General features: G+C 42.2%; 1 protein-coding gene across 1 annotated transcript in view; it reads right to left on the reverse strand.

The window, feature by feature from the left end:
• Positions 1–4,109: 4,109 nt before the first annotated feature.
• The window catches only part of LOC134967007 (uncharacterized), a 46,925-nt gene continuing 26,297 nt past the window's right edge, over positions 4,110–24,737 (reverse strand). Inside the window, exon 2 of the mRNA XM_063944005.1 lies at positions 4,110–5,490. Coding sequence (XP_063800075.1) covers positions 4,745–5,440 — 696 coding nt within the window. The 5' untranslated portion in view covers positions 5,441–5,490 and the 3' untranslated portion in view covers positions 4,110–4,744. The remainder of the gene's footprint in view (positions 5,491–24,737) is intronic.

A 24,737-nucleotide genomic window follows, 5' to 3' on the forward strand; every position in this document is an offset into this window, starting at 1 on the left:
GCATAATAAAGCCCCCGATTCAGATGGCCTCATAAATGAATTTTATGTTTCTCTCTGTGATCAACTATCGCCCACCCTGACCTCTTTGTATAATTCAATCTCCTCTCTTGGTGCTTTCCCTACAGAAATGCTGGAGGCTCAAATTATCACTATACCCAAGCCAGGTAAAAACCTAGCGCATTGTCAAAATTATAGGCCCATTGCACTACTGAACGGCGATATTAAAATTTTTGCCAAACTTGTCGCTTTCCGTTTAAATGTCTTTCTGCCATCTCTCATTGCCTACGACCGAGTTGGGTTTGTGCCTGGTAGACAGGCGTCTGACAATACCCGTAGGGTTTTTGACTTGATTGATATTGTTCCCTCTAACACTGGCCTTCTCCTGCTCTCTTTAGATGCCGAGAAGGCGTTTGATAGACTGAACTGGCAATATATGTCCTCGGTTCTAGACAAGTTTGGTTTTAGTGGCCATATTCTTTCTTCGGTTTTATCTCTATATAGCTCCCCCTCTGCACGGGTATTTAGTAACGGTTTCCTCTTCGATACATTTCCTATTACGAATGGAACCCAACAGGGTTGCCCTCTATCACCCTTAATATTTACGTTGGGCATAGAATCCCTTGCTGAGAAGATTAGGATGTCTGGGGGCTTCCCGGGGGTGACTATTGGCACTACTACTCACAAGTTGTACCTCTTACGGACGACGTCCTTCTGTTTGTCACGGACCCGCTATCCTCCCTTCCTTGTTTGCATGCTATCTTGGGACAGTATAGTGAAGCTTCCTTTTATAAAATGAATACGACAAAGACAGATGCTCTCCCCATTAATATCCCAGCTCCCATAGTGTCCACCCTTCAATCACACTATCCATATAACTGGCGTTCGGCTTCAATTCAGTATTTGGGGATCCAAATTCCACCTTCTACGGCCTCTGTTTTTGATGTTAACTTACCTCCACTCATTAATAGTTTTTTAGACCTGACTAAGTCCTGGCTATCTTATGATATTTCGTGGATTGGCCGCCTAGCAGCCTTCAAAATGACTCTCTTACCTAAACTCATGTACTTATACCGAACCATACCTTTTCTTTTCCCTAAAACGTACCTTGATTAATGTCGTACTATAATGCTATGCTATGTCTGGAAGGCACGGCCACCCCGATTGGCTCGGTCCAAAATGATTCTCCCTCGTAGAAAGGGAGGCTTAGATATGCCCGACCTGGGCCAGTATTTACTAAGAATCCGAGTTTGTCCGATTTGTGTTTTTTTCCCCCAATCCGGGAATTCACTAAGCGCAAATCTCGGCAGTGTTTGGACTATTCGTAATGGTTTGAATGACAACGTTCACAAATACGAATGAATAGACCATCGGTCAAACACGGCTGTTATTACATAGAATACGGGAATTCACTATTCATTCGTATTTGGGTGTTAGTCTCTGAGTGCTCAAATGCGGTCGTATTTTTTTGCAATTCGTAAAAAAAAGCGGCAAAAAAATAGACCTGCTTTTTTCAGTCGTGTTTACATGTGTTGCAAATAAAAAATCACTCACACCTGAATTAGGATGCCTATAAAAGGATGTTAGGCCCATTTCAATACACCTACACTCAGAAATGGCAGCAGGACTGTGGGCCAGTGATCTTTTGTGTTTTGTGGGATTCCTCAGACTCAGACATTAGCCTGTAAGTACCCAGGGCCAAGAAACTGAACATGGTCAGCAGGTTGTACAGGTTCCGCGGAGGCTGCGCAGGCCTCGTTTTTTAGGGGGCATTTAAACTTGAACGCATTGTCCGATGATAAGGTCATACAGATGTTCCGTCTAAATCGTAACAACATTTTCCATCTGTATGACCTTGTCAAACTGGGCCTAGACCCTGAGACAGCATGCTCTCGCTCTGTCTCAGGCCTGCACAAACTCCTGGCTGTGTTGCACTTTCTGGCTACTGGCAGCTTTCAGGCTGTGTCTGGGGATGTCATAGGAATCTCACAGCCCTCATTTTCCAGAATCTTAACACAGGTGATGTATACCTAACTACCTCTTCTGTTTTGTGTTTGTTTTAATTTCTCGGTGGCCAGTTCTGTCCTAAAATCTCATGTTTATTGTTCTTTAAAATATACACACAGGTGTTGGCTGTTTTGCAGCCCCACATCGAGGCCTCAATCTGCTTCCCTACCCAGGAGTCTCAGTGGCATGCCGTCAGGGTAGATTTCTATGAGCTGGCTGGCATGCCCAATGTGCTTGGAGCCATAGATTGCACACACATTCAGCTGAGACCACCTAGGGGCAGGCAGCACATATATACAAATCGCCATTTCGAACACTCCACAAATGTGCAGGCGGTTTGTGATGCAAATCTCAAAATAATGAGTGTTGTTGCTGGTTATCCTGGGGGCTGCCATGACTCCTTCATCCTCAGTCAGTCATCCCTCTTTGATAAGTTTGAGGACGGACAAATGCCAGATGGATGGCTGCTGGGTATGTAATTTGATATGTGTAGGCCTGCGTATACTTTGTCCAAATACAGGTGCAGATGTATTAACCTGTAGAAGGCATAAGGAAGTGAGAAACCAGTGATCTGTGCAAGGTGATAAAGGCACCAGCCAATCAGCTCCAATATGTAAATGAACATTTAGGAACAGATTGTCTGCTGCCTTTAATACCTTGCACATATCACTGGTTTTTCACTTCCTTATGCCTTCTACAGGTTAATACATCTGCCCCACAGTGTGTTACTTATGTGTTGTTGTATCTTAACATGAATCATGTTACTATATCTGTCTTTTAGGTGATGGAGGATATGGCTGTTTCTCTTGGCTTCTAACTCCATTGTCCCGACCTGATACCCTTGCTGAACACAATTACAATCATGCACATAAGCCCACGCGGAATGTGATAGAAAGATGTTTTGGTGTGCTGAAATCTAGGTTTCGGTGTCTGGATAAGTCTGGTGGCCTTTTGTTGTATAGTCCCTCCAAGGTGACTCAAATTGTGTTCTGCTGCTGCTGCTTTCTTCATAACATGTGTTTGCAACAACATCTGCCACATGTTGAGGAGGAGGAGGAAGAAAGCAGCCAGCAAGCAGAGGAATTAGAGACATCTGATGATACTTGGAGTACAGATGTAGGGAGGCAGGTTAGGCAAGAGATCATCAATCGCTATTTCTAAGGTAAGTTTGGTTTGCTTATTTCATTTGTTGTGTAATCATAAATAGGTGTTTTGCCTTTTTCCCCCTAAACCATTACTCAGAATGTGTCTGTCTCCTTGACACATACAAACATACCCTTGCTTTTTGAAAAACAAATGTCGCATGTGTATTGTGTGTATTTTTATACTCAAAACAACAGATTATGAGTGGCATGCATTAAGTCTGGATAAGTGATCGTAAACTTGCAGTGCTAATTTCTTACAAGCCCACATAATCCATTTAGTATTTCACTTTATCATTGTGTGTAACGTCCTAATGCACAGGTTCACAAACTCAGCCCTCAGGACCACACACAGTGCATGTTTTTCACATAACCCAGTAGAAGCACAGGTGTATGAATTACTCACAGACATATGTTAAAAGGTTCACAGGTGGAGCTAATTATGTCACTTGTGATTCTGTGAGGAGACCTGCAAAACATGCACTGTGTGGGTTCCTTCACCGAGTTTGAGAACCTGTGTTCCCAAAAAAACACTCCTCAACATATAATATGTTAGCCTTGAGGAATACATGTGTCCCTATGTGTGATGCACCATCATATTTAAGACACACAAACTTACTGTAATCAGGAATAATTTATTTCCTAATGTTTGATGCTGTAAACTTGATGATGTGTAAGTAAATACACAGTTTGCCACATATATACATTATTATACACATTCTTTGATTTTTGTTGTAAAAGTACATATTTGTTTGTTACAGCATCATGTGTAAAAATATTCTTACTAATTTTTAACACACACAAACATGTCCCAACAATACTGACATTCATTTTGTCAATGATTTTTAAACAAAACAAAGCCAACATATTACAAGCTTTTTACGCAACTCAATTGTGTTCTTCTTGTAATGTTGTATAGAGAAGAAAGCTGAAATATGTATCAATAACATTGTAATTTGGATTGTCTGCAGGAAAAGAGAATGATTTGAATCTAGAAAGAGTAATGATTAGAAAAAAAATCAAGTGGTCAGTTTACTTCCTGCTAAAGACATTCTGCCTGGCTAGCAATTATTGTGTCTGCAGGAAAAGAGAATGATTGGAATCTAGAAAGAGTAATGATTAGAAAAAAATCAAGTGGTCAGTTTACTTCCTGCTAAAGACATTCTGCCTGGCTGGCAATTATTGTGTCTGCAGGAAAAGAGAATGATTGGAATCTAGAAAGAGTAATGATTAGAAAAAAAATCAAGTGGTCAGTTTACTTCCTGCTAAAGACATTCTGCCTGGCTGGCAATTATTGTGTCTGCAGGAAAAGAGAATGATTGGAATCTAGAAAGAGTAATGATTAGAAAAAAATCAAGTGGTCAGTTTACTTCCTGCTAACATGTATGTGTGGCTCCATCAACATTTCCCTCCTCCAATACAAAAAAAAATGGTAAAGAATAAATGTGCGTACAAATTTTATGTTGTTGTTTGTACCACTTATAATTAATGATGTTGTAAAAATTGTCAAGGAGCTAAGTGTTATATATTTTTTTGCCAAAAATACACTTAATACCTATATTCAGTTACTTATCACAAATGTCTAACTTGTATTTTTTTCATGATTTTTTTGGTGGCTGCTTGTCCTGCCCTTTGCCTTTAGCACTGTCATGTTGTCGTGCTCTGGTGGAGCGTCTTGGTGGTGATGAGACTGGCGTGATATTTGGAGTAGTCGTACCAGAACTGCTGCTTGTTTGCTGTTGGTGCATGCATCTGAGAGTTTCATTCAGGTTAGTGAGGGTGGCATTGAGTTCACGTGTAGCAGCATTTTGATTGTCTACTATTCGGAATAAACTTTCATTAATCTTTTGAGTGTTTTGAAAAATGTTCATATAACTTTGCTGTTGTCTGTGCTGTTCTTCCATTAGTCTGTGCTGTTCTACCATTAGTCTGTGCTGTTCTTCCATTATGCGCTGTAAGTTGCCCATGACCTGTGTAATGTCTGTACGCATGAGTTCCATGGTATTGCCTATTCTGGTTGTTTGTTCATTTTGTCTACTCAGATTTCTTGATATTCTTCTGAGGTGAGATGGTAGGCTTGCAAACATTTGTGTCTGCTTACGCAGGCAATCTTCATTAGTGGCCTGCTGTCTAGCCCAAATGGACCAAAACATCTGATCAGGGCCTTGTGTTCCTGGTGTTGTTGGGCTGTGTAGTGGTTGTGGTGTGCTTTGCTGTGGTGGTGTACTCACAGGTGCTGGGGGGCTCATTCCTTGCCTTAATGGCTGCATTTCTAAGATGTTTGTCTCCTCCATGTCACTGTGTTGCTGTTGTTGCGGAGGGATGCTGTTCCCAGGACTAGAAGCTGAAATGTTAAACAAATCTCCGTTAGCTATCCATATGTTTGAGAAATGTAAACAAATCACTACACATGGAACACATGTCATTCACTGTTGCTTTCAACTATTCTGCCTAGCAACATCATCACTCATAGCTTAAATACATACATATGCCTGTTTGTGGCAAATATGTCTGGTTACTTAATTGTGAAAGCAAACACTTTAGTTTTATTGTAGCTCACACATACTCCACCATAAAAACACATTGGAATACATAATGTGTTACCTTATAGCTTTGTTCAAACAAACATAGTAATGTTTTTATATGTATTTTGCAATGTTACCTCAAACACACATGTGAAATTTGGAAAAACAACCTTACTTTTTGCAATAAAAACAACATGCTTTTTTGTTGCAGCATCTTACACACAATGTCATACTGTATGGCTCAAGTGGACATACATATCCACTGGATGTGGACAAGGCCATTTAGCTTGGATTCCATTTCAGCTTTTACTTACTGCGGTAAGTATTTAAGTTTTTGATGTGTTTTGACTTAATGCGGTTATGAAATATTTTGATTACGTTCTGAAATTTTTCTCATTTATTTCAGTTTGATACTCAGAATCAAGATGAGGGGAGTGTGGATGACGTCTTGTAGGTGTGTCCAAAATTTGGAGTGGGGGGACAGAACATACGGACGATAATCTTCGTGGCGGGGTAGCCTGCTGTGTTTGGGCCGGGACATACGACCTTGCTTTCTTTTCGGCCACAGGTTTTTTGTGGTGATGTCTTACAGAAGTGCCACTTCTGCTGCTCCATACTTCTTTTGATGGACCTTTTAATGAAAGTGCAATTTTGTTATGGCCATTCCTTTACAAGCATACCCTATACTACAATGGACACTTTACCTGCTTCCGCAGCGTCATCATCATCAGATGTGATAGGAGTTACTGGCCGACGAGTAGTACTGCTTTTTTCTAACACTGTATAAAATAAAAAAAATAAAAAATTCATGCTATTGTGTATACATCCACCCATTATGCTTATAAACATTTATTCTTTTAGAAATGCTTGGTTTTTAATTATAAAAAACATAAGGACCGGAAATACAAAAAAAAAAAAAAACATTGTCCAATACACATATGCACTATGGCAACATCAACACAAGAAAACATGTACAGGACACTGACATAGGCCACAAGTTAAAGAAAAAAACAAAAACACACACATCTTCATTTTGTATTGAAAGGATAAATATTACAGATGCAATATATAAATTGCTCTGTGATGTGGCACTCCAAAGACACATTACCACTATATGAGCCAAAACAAAATGTAGCAATTTTTTTAAAAATTACACTGCAGTGTGGTGTCACGGTACAAATACAAGCAAAAAATTATCAAAGAAATAGTGTTATTTTAATTAAATAATTAACATTATCTAATAATGACATTACACATGTAAGTGGTTTCCAAACCACTTTCCACTACTCCAGCCTCTAACATGACAACCACTGTTTTTTAAACATTGCACATGGATCACTTAAATATAAAACATAGTCACAATTTTAAAATAAAAAACGCACAAAAGGAAAACATTATTGCAGGACAATTCAGAGACATACCAAGTCCAAACTACACATGCAAAATATCTGTCAGAAAAACACATGACATACAATAAAGTAAGATGTTACATTGGCTTTTGTATAAAACATTAACCAAAACAATGTATTTGCTGACACACACTTGAAGATGGGAGTAATATGCAACGTTACATGACACACATTTAAAAAAAAAAAAAAAAAAACATAGAATGTAAATGCTAATACACATGCTCACCAATCTTCCTGGGCCTATCTGAATCCCGGACATGGGTTGCAGAGACAACTTCTGGAGGTATTACAATCCGCATGGGCTCCTCATACTCCAGATATCTTGCAATATAGGGCTGCCCACCACCAGTTTTCCGAGCCGACTTGGCCTCCTTGGCCATTTTGGACTTGACACGTCGCTTTATGTCATAGTACCATTTGCGGCAAGTGTCCTCCGTCTGCTTGACCACCCCCTCACTATTGACAGCAGCAACAACTTTCGCCCACAACACCGTCTTCCTCCGTGTTGACACCTTGGCGGACTCAGGGCCAAATAGCTGCCTCTGATACTTCATCAGCTCACGCACCAATGCCACATTGTCAGCAAAACTAAACTTTACATTCCGCCCAGTCTTAGTAGTGGTGCGTGGCTGCGGAGCACTCTGACTGTCACTATCACTTGAGGCTGCTGCAGCAACCTCACCCACCTCCTCCACCTCACTAACCTCACTAACACTCACCTCCTCCACCTGACCAACCTCCTCCCCCTCACTCACACCCTCCACCTCACCCACCTCTGAGTCACACATAATTGTGTGTCTACACAGTTAACACAGGGAAAAAAATGACAAACAACACACTCCTCCACTACCACTACACAACTCACACACACACACCACACACACACACACACACACACACACACACACACTGACAAGGGACTATAAAGAAAAATAACTTGGACTACAAATGAGACAAAACCACAAAATACAAGACAACAAGAATGACAAGACTACTTTCAAACACAATACCACACTCAGAAATCGCTACCAACACTCCTCACCAAACAACAAATTCACCTACCTCCACAGCACAACCTCCCTCCTCCTCACCACTAACTAAACCCACGAGGTGCGGACGGTTTGGGGCGTATTTATATGGTTGCGCACAGACACTCCTACCATCTGAAACACAACCAATCACGAACGGGGATGAAAATCGAAACTGAAAGTGAAAATGCGGCCGCGGGAAAAAAAAACCCTGCCGCGTTTAACTTAGGAAAAAAAACAGCAAATACAAAAAAAACACGTACGCAAATGACAATGACGGCCGTAAATGTGCCAAAAAAAAAAACGACTGCCATCGACATCGGAAAACACGACAAACATAAAGTCGACTGCTTCGTAACTTTGCGTATATGGATTCAAAAAGTTGCATGAAAATGCACCCGATACAAAACGAGTTTAAACACTACACAAACCGACTCAAACACGAATATTAGTAAATATTGCCCCTGGTCCTTTACCAGGAGGCATGTGTGCTGGCCCAGTTTAAATACTGGTTGAGTGGGGCGCCTGTAGCGGGATGGGTATCTCTTGAACGTACTGGGAGTTTGGACCATCCCTTAGAAGACCTTTTTAAGATACACCCAAACTCTAGACCCCGCTTATTGTCCCTCCTCCCCACCACTAGAACATCTTTACAAATCTGGGATAAATTGGTGACTCGCCTGCCTGGACATCAATTTCCATATTCCACTATCTCACTACGAGCCATAGCTACATTAATCCCTAATTTAAATCTCTCTACCTGGTTTGTTTGTGGTTTGACTGCCTTGGGGGACCTTATGGATGGTAATGTTATGCTATTGTTTTCTCAACTCCAGTCTCGATATAATCTCCCCAGTGGAGAATTATTGCATTATTTCCAAATTCACCACTGGTACAAAGGTTTGCCTAGACAGGTGGCTCCCCCGAACCCGTTATCCCAGGGTGTCTTAACACGTGTATCTCTGTGTGACTCTAGAGGGGACATCTCGTTTTGGTACAGGATGCTTATCAGCTTGCTTACTACTACTAAGTCTAATGCGCAGCTGAAATGGGAACAAGACTTGGATCTTCCCCTATCTGAAGCCCAATGGGAACAAATTTTTATTTCTTCTTACCGAATGTCCAAGTGCTTGAATCACACGGAGATACATATCAAACTCCTTAATAGACTATATTTAACACCAGATAGGCTACACTCATTCTGGCAGTCTTGTTCCAAATATTGCTGGCGTAACTGTGGGGAAATAGGCCATATTTTCCATATTTTCTGGTCCTGTCCTTCCCTTCGACATTTCTGGAGTGAGCTATTTGCTTTGATTAATTCGGTCTTACACCTGTCCCTTACCCCCTCTCCGGCCATGTCCCTGCTCCACATTTTTCCTGCTGAGATACCACCTCATCAGAGATATCTGGTGGGGCATATTTGTATAGCTGCCAGGGCTGCATTGGCCCAAAGTTGGAAACAAGCTTCTCCCCCTCCTTTATCACTAGTCGCCAACAAAATTCAATTCCATTTTACTATGGAAACTGAGTTCATGCCTTATTCTTCTGCGGCCTCCTCCCCAATGGTGAAATGGAGAGCATGGCATGACTACGTCACTGCTGGAGGGGGTGTTTCGCCTTCCCCCTAACTGACTCGGCTTATACTTCCGCTCTGTGCACCGGCTGTGCCTTACTAGCCCTGTGTCTATTATTGATTATCTGTTTATTGATATGTTATTGATGTTTTCATGTTTGACCCGTGTTTATCTTTATCTGTATCTTTTTCCAAGATGACTTTGTATTTTTCCTATTGTATCTATATTGGATTGTTATATTTGACTTCTGACAATTTACATCCCGTTCCCTTGGTTCTATGTACCCCCCCGCCCCTTCCTTCTTTCTTTCTGTACCCCTTCCCCTTGCAAAATGAAAACTTGTTTTCAATAAAAATTATTGATGAAAAAAAAAAAAAACCATCTCTCACCACCGCTATACCTTTCTGTTTCCAATTTTGAAACCTGATGTTTTCCAAAGCCGGTGTAAAACAAGGGTTGCCCAAAAATGGAATAAATCTAGATTGCCCAGGATGTCTGTCTAAGGCAAAATGTATGGTCCCCCAAGCTTGGTAAGTATCCCAAAATAGTATATTGTTCTTGACACTTAAGGGTAACAGATTTTTGGGGGTATGTATCAGTGCACGCAGATCATACGGTGCCACAAGGACTTGTTCAATATCATAGTTAGCATAGGTGGAAGACTCTAATAGCCAATCTGAAAGGTATCTAGAAGAAACTGCCCTGGAGAACGCTGCTAAATCCGGTACCGCTAGACCACCATTGGGTTTCTTAAGCTTGAGTTTGGATAGGGCTATATCGTTTTCCACTCCATAAAAATTTTGTGAATAGTCTGTCATAAGCAAGAAGATCAGCCTTGTTAAGTTGAAGAGGTAATAATTGAAGAGCATAAGAAATCTTAGGGAATATGATGCTTTTTAGTACGGCTACTCTACCTAGTAAAGAGATAGGGAGCGTAGACCAAGAAAATAAAGATTGCGACACCTTAGTCAGGATAGGAGAAAAATTAACTGAATAAAGATTTGAAAGCTCTATAGGGATAAGGATACCCAAGTATTTAAGTGTGGAAGTGTTAAATGTAAATTGTGACAGGACAGGAGAGGAGGCCATGTGTAATGCGGGGGATTAAGTGGTAAAAGTTCGGATTTAGACATGTTAATTCTATATCCAGCAAAGGAGCCGAACTTGAATCGCAAGGACATTATGGCTGGTATCGATTCGTGGGGGTCTGTAATAAACAATAACATGTCGTCAGCAAAAAGGCTTAATTTCAATTCTTGATGACCGATAGAAATTCCAGAAAACTGCGGGAGTTCTCTCAAAGCTACAGCCAGAGGCTCTATAGCTAGGGCAAACAGTAAGGGGGATAGGGGGCAGCCCTGTCGGGTACCTCTATGCAATTGCACTGGTTCAGAGAGATAGCCATTGCAGAGTATACGTGAGCTTGAGGAGGCATACAGGGTCTGCAGCACACTGGAGAGGCCCAGCGGAAACCCAAAGTGTGATAACGTAGTAAACAGATGATCCCAACTGACTAAATCAAAAGCTTTCTCAGCATCTATAGACAATGGGGGTGATTCCGAGTTGTTCGCTCGCTAGCAGATTTTAGCAGCATTGCACACGCTAGGTCGCCGCCCTCTGGGAGTGTATCTTCGCTTAGCAGAATTGCGAACGAAAGATTAGCAGAATTGCGAATAAATAATTCTTAGCAGTTTCTGAGTAGCTCCGGACCTACTCACGATTAGCGATCAGTTCAGTCAGTTTCATTCCTGGTTTGACGTCACAAACACGCCCTGCGTTCGGCCAGCCACTCCCCCGTTTCTCCAGCCACTCCCGCGTTTTTCTCTGGCACGCCTGCGTTTTTCCACAAACGCCGTGAAAACGCTGAGTTTCCGCCCAGAAACACCCACTTCCTGTCAATCACACTACGATCACTTCAACGATGAAAATTCTTTGTTCTGCCGTGAGTAAATCTACTAAGTTTTGAGCTAAAATACTTAGTGCATGCGCACTGCGTACCATTCGCATGCGCATTTTCGCATTAATCGCTCCATTGCGAAAATCGGCAACGAGCGAACAACTCGGAATGACCCCCAATATAAAGTAGAGATGAGCGGGTTCGGTTCCTCGGGATCCGAACCCCCCGAACTTCACCCATTTTACACGGTTCCGAGGCAGACTCGAATCTTCCCGCCTTGCTCGGTTAACCCGAGTGCGCCCGAACGTCATCATCCCGCTGTCGGATTCTCGCGAGATTCATATTCTATATAAGGAGCCGCGCGTTGCCGCCATATTCACTCGTGCATTGGAGATGATAGCGAGAGGACGTGGCTGCGTTCTCTCAGTTTCTGTGTTCAGTGTGGTGCAAATATCTGTGCTCAGTGTGCTGCAAATATCTGTGCTCAGTGTGCTGCAAATATCTGTGCTCAGTGTGCTGCAAATATCTACGTTCTCTGCCTGAAAAACGCTCCATATCTGTGCTGCATTGTAGTATATAGTAGGAGAACAGTGCAGAATTTTGCTGTCCACCAGTATATATTGATAAGGCTAACTATTTATCTTATAACATTCACTATAAATGGGTAAGAGACTCAGTACGCAATTGGCGTGTGGGGTACCGTAAGGGTACGCACTTAGCGTAGCATACGCTCGGCCGTGATCGAGACGCACATGCGACACGCTCGCTCCCAGCTTAATGCGTGGTGTCGAGCACGCTATAGGCGGCCGACTACCATAATGCTACGCTACCAGCGTAGCGGACGCAAGAGTCCACGAGGAGAACACAAGCGGCGCAGACGCTCACGGGATGACAATCAGTAAACCTTGAATGTAACACACAGAAAGGATACTCTTATACTGTAAACCTTGTACTGAAATACTGTAGCGATGTAACGCTGCTTAACCTTGTTAATGCTAAAGCTGCTTGAGCGTTTGAGACACTCCTATTACCCTCTGCAATATAATAAACACACGATACCTTGCTAAGGTTCCAACACCTTTACTAACAAGCTTTTAGTTATATCGAAAAGGGGAAACAGTTTACAAGTCATACACTGCAAGCTAACATATCATTCTAACAGAATATCTAGACAGAAATATACAATAGCGTCACAATCCTATACTATAACAGAGAGAGAGTATGGCCAATACAAACAGAGAACAAGTTGGCTACAGAGAATTACTTACACACACTGGGAACGATCGCTGCGCAGCTTCTGGTACCAGCTCCAAGTTAGTCAAGATGAAAACCGTTTATGGAGAGTGAGAGAGCTGCCCAGGCTGGCTGATCTTATATACACTGCGTACAGTACACTACAAAGGGACCTATAATCTCATTGTTCATTGGACACAGGAATGTCTCCTCGCATCATAACAAAAGGTCATAGGTTAGTATGAACAGGTGGGCTGTGACTATATCAAACTGCTCAGGTGGGAGGGAATCTGAAGACTCCCGCCGCATGGGTAATGATTCGCAAATATAGTAAATGTCCAGAAAATACTAATGGCCATAACTATACGCAGGAGTGATTAATCTTTACCTAACTAGCACCGGATTGTTTCTAATAAAATGTTCTTTAGTCAGGTACCAGACACAGCTGCTCAAACCCTGTCTGACCCTTCGTACCATGCAAAGAGGAATTCCTCTGTCCAGCGACCCTTTACATTAAACAAACTTACAGTCATTATTAAGGGGAACATTATCTATAAAACATACTATTTGGTTTTATTATTTAACGATTGAGTCGCCCGCTAGACGCACACAAACTCTACCGTAAATGCACATACCACGCGCTCGAGCGCATTGGCCGAGGCGCCATCACGCGGCTGCGAGTATCCACACGCACGGGAGAGAATGTGCACGTGCAGCAGGCACGCGCATGGGGTGGATATATGGCAACGTGTAGCATGATATTTTTTCGACTTTGACAGTCCACCCTTTGGCAGTCATCAATAACTGCCACTTCCTAAAACAGTTCAAAAAAGAAAAATATATGTCATAATGTAAATACCATCTTATGATTGGGTAAAGGGAGGAGAGGAGCAGGTGGGAAAAAGGTATGACCTAGTGAGATAGTAGAAGCATGTGTGTATGAATCCATGTTTGAGGGGTCATGTATCATCGTGCCGTACGTGTTTTAAATCAAGCTTCGAGGTATTGCGAAGTATACATTTGAATTCCTTCTTATCCCGTATCAAGGGTCTGTGGATGGGCTGTCAAACTTTACCGAGCTCTTTTCGGCTTTTAGTTGTAACAAAATGGGGGAGCACATTTTAGTTGATGATACATGAATGGGGGAATATGTGAGTGCTGGTATCTGTGCCTATATTCCCTATTGACTATGTGTGTCATTACCTGAAGGTTGTAGAAATGAAGATAAGAAGCAATTATGGTAAATGCAGTCATAAACTATGTGAGTTTAATATACATTTGCCGATTGAGGTCTTGTCTTGTGTCTTGTCTCGATGTACATGTTGACTGTAGTCTCCTGATGCTTTTGCTATAAATGACGGCAAAAGTTTTTTTTTTTTTCATTGTCCAGAAAGTTAGTCACTAAAATATTTGGGCTATCGTAAAATTTAAAGCCACTAGGGAAAATGGGGCTTGTAGCATAGTTCATCAGTGGTCTGTATAAAAGAGGTTGTCAAATTCTTCTTCCAAGCGGATGTCTTTGTACCTTGGAGGAAAACAAAGGAGAAACGGGTGAAAGAAACGGACCGTGGAATCACATTGTCATCACAACATTGTCTCTATCGTTGGGTCATACATCAAATTAGTTGTTGTTAGTACAGTGTCCTCGCTCCTCAGACTCATCACCCGGGTACTACCTTTACACCTCGTTAAAACCCGAACGCATCTAAATATCAGGCCAACCAATATGACGACTCCCAGAATACACAAAAGAAATTTCCCTACATCCATAATAATACCTTGGGCCCATTCTCCTAAGCCCGAGAACCAATTTCGTGGGTTCAACCATGACACCCAACTGGTCAGCTCATTACCCACAGCAGCGAGTGTGAGATTGTGTTTCCTTCGAAACTCCCACTTTAATTGTAAAATGTCATCCATCTTTTGGTCTATGACCTCGGCTGGGTCCTCCGTGCTGTTTGTAATGTACGTGCAGCACTTTATTCCATATTGAGTTGCTAGGGTAACACAATACCCGCCTGTCACAGCTGTGAGGTAATTGAGAATCATCCTATGCTGAACCAGTTCTGTTTTGTAGGCTTGTAACTCTTTCCCAGTGTACCTGAATGTGTCGTCATACATTTCGGTGATATTGTCTAATAAATTTGCAAGCGCAGATATATATTTGTAATTTATCACTCCTCTGGCGGTACGAGTGATATCTAACGCGAGTAGGAATTGAATCCCGGTGGATTCATGGATCAGATCAGAGGCTGAATGCTCTGTCCTCTCTATCAGGTGCCGTTTAACGACTTTCATTTTGTTATGGGTTACAGTCATTACTTCAGGCAGTACTTTTCCAATATAGCACAATCCCTCTGAGTTTGGGGCAAGCCACTTATACGCCTTCCTCCCGCATATGAAATATGCATCATCGGGGAGAACATATGGGACGGAGTATGACATTATCATGTTACAAATTTTCCATGTGAAATCTCCTAACCCTAATTCTCCCATCTGTTTAGTACACGTATCAGTTTGTACGATCTGTGCACAGTATCCTGGTGATACTTCTCCAACTCGCATGGTCCTACTTCCTAAGGTGTACCTATACCGGAAAAATTTCCTATGGTCGGCTATCTGGCGTATAAGTTCTGTGTCTATGGGCATTCTGTCGGGTCTGTATGAAAAGGTCATGGTTTGATTACTCCATGACACTTCCCAATTTCCCGGCTTTCGGGGATTGGAAATGTTAAAGCATACTAAGGACCTATCCACATGATATTGGTGGAGCTTCAAACTAGGAGGACTAGAGATATTAAACCTCTTGTCCACCGGCCTCCCACCACTTAGCTCAAGTACCTCTCCTACAGTTAAAGGGAATGGTACTAGTCCTGATTTGCTATGGCCTTGAGGTACTTGAGAGCATACCCAACAGTCTGTCTGATTTAACACTTTACCCACTAAGGAGTGATAGTCACTCAATGGATGCCGGTTCATGTGGACATTAAAACTGGACTGACATTTCTTTATGCACCCATCCTCAACTATATTGTCACAATGCCTACAGATGCAGTTCTCTTCAGCTAACAATCCTTCACAATTCCTTCTATTGTCAATGCTACCAGATCGTTTTCTGATACTCGCCTTTACTCTGTGATTATGTTGTTCTTGGAAATCTACGCCTGCATCCTGGTCATCAGAACCCATTCCCGATCCTTTCTCGACCTCCATGGTACTCTCACCGAAACAGACTGCTCTGGTCAACATCATGGTCAACAGGAAAATCCGGATCACAGTCTCTTGGGGCAAGTCCATCTTAGAGGAGTAAAAGGAGAAAAATAAGAAGGGGGAAAGGAAATAGGAGGAAGGTGGGAACTGGAGAAAATAACAAATGGGAAAAAGAAATCTGGCTCGACAAGCTTCCGGTCTTGTTATTCTCAGCGCTCAGGTGTCGTCTCAATCCTCCTTGAACAGACACTCTAGTGATACAACCTCTACCGTCTGTTCTTTATCACGGGACCTCTCTGGGTCAGTGACCTTTTTACAATGATACAAATGAACCCAAGTCTCTCTCTCGGCAACCTTCAAAGCAGTTGTGCTGGTCAATAAGACTTGATATGGTCCTTCCCATCTGTCAATAAGGCAACCTGAGCGTAGAAAATTCCGTATCATTACATAATCCCCAGGTTCAATGTCATGACAATTACTGTCTGGCAGATCAGGAATCACTAACTTTAGATTATCATTCTGATTCCTCAATTGCTTACTCATCTTAACCAAGTACTTTACAGTTACTTCATTGTTACATTTCAAATCATCCTGGGGGTTAATCATAACATGGGGTTGTCGACCAAACAGAATTTCAAAAGGAGACAGATTAAGAGGGGACCTGGGGGTGGTTCTGATGCTGTATAATACGATTGGCAAAGCTTCAGGCCATAACAGTCCTGTTTCAGTCATTACCTTGCTCAATTTATTTTTAATAGTGCTGTTAACTCTTTCCACCTTCGCACTCGCCTGGGGGCGGTACGGAGTGTGCAGCTTACTATTAATTCCCATTAACTTACACATTGTTTGAAAGACTTCACCTGTGAAATGGGTACTCCTATCACTTTCAATTATTCTAGGGATACCGTACCTACACACAAATTCCTGCACAATTTTCTTTGCAGTAAATACAGCGGTATTTGTGGCCGCGGGAAATGCTTCGACCCAATTTGAGAATACATCAATACAGACCAAAACATACTTTCAATTTCTACAAGGTGGTAATTGTATGAAATCAATCTGTATTACCTGGAAAGGGCCATCTGTCGGAGGGATATGGGATGGCTCTGTCGGTATTGCCTTTCCGATATTCTTCCTCAAGCAGGTGAGACATGTCATTGCTCTTTTACCCGCATGGGAGGAAAATCCTGGGGCGCACCAATAAGCTCTTACTAGCTTACACATTCCTTCTTTGCCTAGATGAGTCAGCCCGTGTGCTGCTTCCGCTAGACTTAGAAGGTATGCTCTGGGTGCCACTGGCTTACCATAGAAAAATAAAGAGTGGAGACTCCTATCATAAATGGCGCCTACAAGCTGCCCTGAACTGTGTCCCCCCTTAGAGTATCACCACACTCCCACACAAACAGTAAGTACAAGAAAGTAGAAGGGATACAATCCTTAGCGCTATATTATTATACTTAGATATACATAGATAAACAAATGCACAATACGTCCCTTTTTAGTGGGGTCTTCAAAAATTTTCTTTTCCTCTTTTCTATTCTTCTTATAATCGTCCGATATTATATTCCAGTGATGTGGATAATATATAAAAGAAAAAATTGCATATGTGTAGAACAGTCTATATTTCCATGCACCACACTGTATAACAAGTCCTTTTAGTAGATAATCAGAGGTGTAGTCTAGGCGTACCCCAACTCACACTATGTAGCGTAAAATTATATATATAAAGGTATCTTTGTTTTTTCACTCCTTCACCAGATCACCAATATAACTGTGTTTCTGAGTTAGCGTACCCCACTCACCAGATTAGTAGAATGAGGAAAACATATAAAGGTATCTTTGTCTTCAGATGCGTACCCTACTTACAGGGTTTAAAGATGACCACAAGCATGTCAAGGTTTCTTTTCCCTTTTTGATTTTTCACTGTTAGTAGCCATGTGCTTCTCCACAGTCTCCCTCGGTGTCAGGTATATGGGAACAAAATTGAAAAAGACCAATGTGTAGACTGAACCAGTAAATTAGTGCAAAAATTGTGTAAAAGTTTAAATTGAAGGATACCAGTATATAAGGGTATCTATACGTATATGTGTTTTAAAATATGGTAATCCTTACATAAAGAGATTCCAATAAATTTAATGGGAAGTACCCTGGTGATATAAAGTGACGTGAATATTATAATGGACGTACCCCACTTACACAGAGTGGGGGAAGTGATAAATATATAGCGGTTTCTTTGTATAGAAGAAGAAGGAGATTCTGGCGGGCGTACCCCACTCACAGTCTAGCTGCTTCTTGTCATACACATCAGGGTTTCTTTTATATCCTCTCTCATACAGTTCTTCTGGAAATCTTTCAGCCAAGTATATGCACTTCCATAAATTAAAGAATCCACGTGAAGATAAAAAATTCCTATATTTTATTCCACACTACTTGCCACATGCGGGTAGGTAAAAACAACAATGTCCAGAACAATACAGTACATACAAAAGGTATGGAGGCAGAAAAAAGATGGAAAAATCCTTCTACATCAAAACCATAAAAAATTTGAAAAAATTAAAAAAGAAATTAAAAACAATTCTTTTACCTTGCTGAGTCTTTAAAGGTAAAACTGGAAAAAAATGGCTGTCCACACTCCTCCTGTCGACGCGTTTCGGTCTGTGTTTGGACCTTTATCAAGACATAGGTGTAGTGTGGAGAGCCATATATTTATATGAAGAGCAGCCAATCAGTTTCTTTCCAGGAAATGACGTCATAATGATTACACATAATCTAAAATTCATTATTATCCATAAAATCTATGAAGTTTTGTCCCCTATAGTATACATACATCTCTTTTCCCATATAAACTTTCTTTTCTAATCCATTTTTCAATTTTTATTAGTACTATTTACATTGTCCCCAGTGATTCACAGGAAATGATGTCATTCCGGAAGTCGTTGCCATGGAAACCGTCTATGTACAGACTGTATCTAATACTTTTATCCAATGGCGGACTATCCCTATAATGATCTTTCGACACTCCTCGCCCCTTCCCCCCCCACGCCCCGCATCGAGCGGTGGAACGATCGCGGGTCGGAACACGGGCTTCTCCGGTGTCCGTATATGCCCGCAGTGGCACACCCCCTTTCTGGCTACGGCGCGTCATAGCACTAACGTTGCCATGGTATTCCTTATGCTCAGGAAGTTGTCATCTAGTACAACTTCCGTGAGCCAGGCACATGCCAACTAAAATCTAATTAGATAGGATATGTATGGATGCATTCCATTTCGGATGGCCGAGTGGATTTGCGTTCCATTTTCCGGATATGACGCGGGTCAGCGGTGTCCGCATTACCAGTCACTTCCTCGTTCCAAACTGAAACCCGCCCTGTGCCTGGCTCACGGAAGTTGTACTAGATGACAACTTCCTGAGCATAAGGAATACCATGGCAACGTTAGCGCTATGACGCGCCGTAGCCAGAAAGGGGGTGTGCCACTGCGGGCATATACGGACACCGGAGAAGCCCGTGTTCCGACCCGCGATCGTTCCACCGCTCGATGCGGGGCGTGGGGGGGGAAGGGGCGAGGAGTGTCGAAAGATCATTATAGGGATAGTCCGCCATTGGATAAAAGTATTAGATACAGTCTGTACATGGACGGTTTCCATGGCAACGACTTCCGGAATGACATCATTTCCTGTGAATCACTGGGGACAATGTAAATAGTACTAATAAAAATTGAAAAATGGATTAGAAAAGAAAGTTTATATGGGAAAAGAGATGTATGTATACTATAGGGGACAAAACTTCATAGATTTTATGGATAATAATGAATTTTAGATTATGTGTAATCATTATGACGTCATTTCCTGGAAAGAAACTGATTGGCTGCTCTTCATATAAATATATGGCTCTCCACACTACACCTATGTCTTGATAAAGGTCCAAACACAGACCGAAACGCGTCGACAGGAGGAGTGTGGACAGCCATTTTTTTCCAGTTTTACCTTTAAAGACTCAGCAAGGTAAAAGAATTGTTTTTAATTTCTTTTTTAATTTTTTCAATTTTTTTATGGTTTTGATGTAGAAGGATTTTTCCATCTATTTTCTGCCTCCATACCTTTTGTATGTACTGTATTGTTCTGGACATTGTTGTTTTTACCTACCCGCATGTGGCGAGTAGTGTGGAATAAAATATAGGAATTTTTTATCTTCACGTGGATTCTTTAATTTATGGAAGTGCATATACTTGGCTGAAAGATTTCCAGAAGAACTGTATGAGAGAGGATATAAAAGAAACCCTGATGTGTATGACAAGAAGCAGCTAGACTGTGAGTGGGGTACGCCCGCCAGAATCTCCTTCTTCTTCTATACAAAGAAACCGCTATATATTTATCACTTCCTCCACTCTGTGTAAGTGGGGTACGTCCATTATAATATTCACGTCACTTTATATCACCAGGGTACTTCCCATTAAATTTATTGGAATCTCTTTATGTAAGGATTACCATATTTTAAAACACATATACGTATAGATACCCTTATATACCGGTATCCTTCAATTTAAACTTTTACACAATTTTTGCACTAATTTACTGGTTCAGTCTACACATTGGTCTTTTTCAATTTTGTTCCCATATACCTGACACCGAGGGAGACTGTGGAGAAGTACAAGGCTACTAACAGTGAAAAATCAAAAAGGGAAAAGAAACCTTGACATGCTTGTGGTCATCTTTAAACCCTGTAAGTAGGGTACGCATCTGAAGACAAAGATACCTTTATATGTTTTCCTCATTCTACTAATCTAGTGAGTGGGGTACGCTAACTCAGAAACACAGTTATATTGGTGATCTGGTGAAGGAGTGAAAAAACAAAGATACCTTTATATATATAATTTTACGCTACATAGTGTGAGTTGGGGTACGCCTAGACTACACCTCTGATTATCTACTTAAAGGACTTGTTATACAGTGTGGTGCATGGAAATATAGACTGTTCTACACATATGCAATTTTTTCTTTTATATATTATCCACATCACTGGAATATAATATCGGACGACCACTGGCTTACCATGTCCATCTGTCCAGAGTCCTGAGGACTCCTGGCCATATCCTTTTGACCTCCAGACTGCCTTTTCCTGTGGGGAACACAAATTTTGCATTTCACACAATTTCTGTGTGTTTACAGTATTAAATACCATCAGTCGTGTACTATCTGTTTGTATGGGGTTACCGGCTGCTGATTTAGCAGCTTCGTCTGCTCGGCTGTTACCAAGTGATACCGGGTCTTGGCTATATGTGTGAGCTTTACATTTGATAACAGCCACTCTGTCGGGTTCCTGTATCGCTGTCAGAAGTCTTTTGATGTGGGCTGCATGCGCTACGGGTGTGCCAGCTGCCGTCATGAAAGTTCTGAGGCGCCATAGGGCCCCGAAATGATGGACTACTCCGAATGCGTACCTAGAATCTGTGTAAATGTTGGCTGATTTGCCCTTAGCCAATTCACATGCTCTGGTTAGGGCAACCAGTTCAGCAACTTGTGCTGAGTGTGGTGGGCCTAGCGGTTCTGCTTCTATGGTACCTTGGTCATCTACGACTGCATATCCAGTACACAAGTCTCCCGAGTCCGTCTGTCTGTGACAACTACCGTCAGTGTAGAAGGTAAAATCTACATCTTCCAGTGGGTTGTCACTGATGTCAGGCCTTGCCGTGAAATTTTGGGTCAAATATTCCATACAATCATGCGTGTCATCCCCTGTATTAAATCCTCCTTCACCATCACTCTCATCCTCCACCCTTTGTGCCTGTCCAGGCACACCTGGGAGATACGTTGCAGGATTTAATGCGCTGCATCTCCTTACGGTGATGTTTACGGGGGCCATCAATGCCAATTCCCATCTTGTAAACCGCGCTGATGAGACGTGTCTGGTTTGGGCCGAATTCAATAAGGCTGATACTGCATGTGGTGTATGAATTGTGAGGTTGTGTCCTAGCACTACATCTTCGCTCTTTGTGACTAGCAATGCTATTGCTGCAACACTTCGCAAGCATGTGGGGAGGGATCGCGCTACCGTATCTAGCTGAGCGCTATAGTAGGCTACCGGCCTGCTGGCATCACCATGCTTCTGGGTTAAGACACCTGCTGCGCACCCAGCACTCTCTGTTCCGTACAGCTCAAAGGGTTTCCCATAGTCAGGCATACCTAATGCTGGTGCCTGCGTTAGGCACTGTTTAAGTCTCTCAAATGCCATCTCAGATTCGTCTGTGTGCGAAATCCGATCAGGTTTGTTTGAGGAGACCATCTCCTGCAAAGGTAGGGCTAGTATGGAAAAACCTGGGATCCAGTTACGGCAATACCCACACATTCCTAAAAACATTCTAATCTGTTGCTGGGTTTGTGGCAGGGTCATGTCACGAATTGCTTGAATTCTATCAGCGGTAAGGTGTCTCAGTCCTTGTGTTAGACAGTGTCCCAAATACTTCACACGGGTCTGGCATAATTGTAACTTGTCCTTGGAAACCTTGTGTCCTGTGTCTGAAAGATGAAACAGGAGTTGTTTCGTATCTCTCAGGGACGCTTCCAGTGAATCTGAGCACAGCAGTAAATCATCCACATACTGTATCAATATTGATCCACTCTCTGGTTGGAAAGACTGTAAACAATCATGCAGGGCCTGTGAGAAAATACTTGGACTGTCTATGAAACCTTGTGGTAATCGAGTCCAAGTGTACTGAACTCCTCTGTATGTGAATGCGAATAAGTATTGACTGTCAGGGTGCAGAGGTACCGAGAAGAAGGCGGAGCAGAGGTCAATCACAGTGAAAAATTTTGCAGTGGGAGTGATTTGCATAAGGATGACAGCTGGATTTGGCACTACGGGGAATTGACTCTCAACTATTTTGTTGATCCCTCTTAGATCCTGCACTAATCTGTAACCCCTCCACCCACTCTTTTTAACAGGGAAGATGGGACTATTGGCAATGCTGGACGTTCTTACCAGAATGCCCTGTTGTAGCAAGCGCTCTATTACAGGGAAAACTCCTAACTCCACCTCTGGCTTCAGAGGATATTGTGGGATTTTTGGAGCTATCCTACCATCTTTTACTTGCACAACTACTGGGGCTACGTTTGCCATCAATCCAGTGTCTTGTCCATCCTTGGTCCAAAGTGATTCCGGTATCTGGGAAATCATTTCCTCTACCTTGGACGGACACCTATTTACAACAACAGTGTGTGGCATTAATCTTGTTGGGGAGTCTAGCATATCCTGCGCTTCCTGAGCGTGGTTTTCGGGTATGTCCAAGAACACACCTTCAGGAGTACAGTATATGACGCATCCCATTTTGCACAGTAAATCTCTCCCTAGGAGATTAGTCGGAGCCGATGCAGCCAGCAGAAAAGAATGCTTGGTATGCAAAGGCCCTATCGTAATCTCTGCAGGTTTGCTTAAAGGGTAGTGCTGTACTACTCCTGTTACTCCCATGGCTGGAATTGTTTTACCAGTGGTTCTCATGCCCACGGTCGAATTTTTCACTGACTTGGCCGCCCCCGTATCTACAAGGAAATTTAGAGATTTACCAGCTACATCAATTGTGACCTCGGGTTCACTTCCAAGGCTCGCAATTAATTTCACTGGCTGCAGATTACAGGTATGGCCTCGCCCCTATGGTGCGTAGTGGCCTCCCTGCATTGCGCTGGCAGCTATTACCTGTGAAGGGGGTAAATGGGAACTATCAGTGACTTGCCAGTCTCTTTTTGGGGGATACCTTTTTGTTTCCCCTGCGTGTGGCTCATAACTCCGTCTCTGCGGTCCTTGATCCCAATTTTGTGTGTCATGTCGTTGTCTAGGGGGTTGATATGATTTTTGTGCATTCTTTGATCTACAGTCTCGTGCAAAATGTCCCTCTTTATGACAGCAATAACATGTTACCACATTTGACTTACCCACAGGGGTCGGAGATTTATACAGAGGTGGCCTTGTGGTCAGGGCCTGTATACTTACGGCCATTAACTTATCACTTTGTGACTCCCTGTGTCTGGTGATATTCCGATCATGATCAATAGCGGCCTCTCTCAAAGTAGCCACCGACAGACCTCGCCAACATGGTACCCTCGTCCTCAATACTTCCTTTAAACCATCCATTAACACAGATACTGCTACTTCTCTATGATTCACATTTGTCTTAATGTCTTCTATGCCTGTATACTTAGCCATTTCCTGTAGTGCCCGATGAAAATAATCAGTAGCTGTTTCTCCCTCTTTCTGTTTGATGGAGAAAATTTTGTTCCATTTGACAACAGCTGGAAAATACTCTTTTAACTGTAAATTTATTCTCTTTACATTATCTTGGTTGTACATATCCGTAAGGGGTACCTCTTCATCTAATTTACAGTCAGCTAAAAATCTCGCTGAGTCGACATTGGAGGGTAAACATGCCCTCAGCAATATCTGCCAGTCTTTGTTATTGGGCGCCACAGTATTTCCTAGCTCTCTAATGTATTTCTGGCTTGCAACTAGATCTTTCCTAGGATCAGGGAATTCAGACACCATTGATCTTAATTCCATTCGAGAAGAGGGGCAGTGCATGGCGATGTGTCTGACAGGAGTGACTCCTGAAGTGTCAGTTTTCCCACTTGGCACTGCAATTACCTTAACGGGATTAAGTTCAATAACATCATTCTGAGTAGATTCTACAGCATGTGGTGAAATGGTTTCAGCATATTGTATGGTG

Source organism: Pseudophryne corroboree, chromosome 10, assembly GCF_028390025.1.
Source record: "Pseudophryne corroboree isolate aPseCor3 chromosome 10, aPseCor3.hap2, whole genome shotgun sequence".
Taxonomy (NCBI): domain Eukaryota; kingdom Metazoa; phylum Chordata; class Amphibia; order Anura; family Myobatrachidae; genus Pseudophryne; species Pseudophryne corroboree.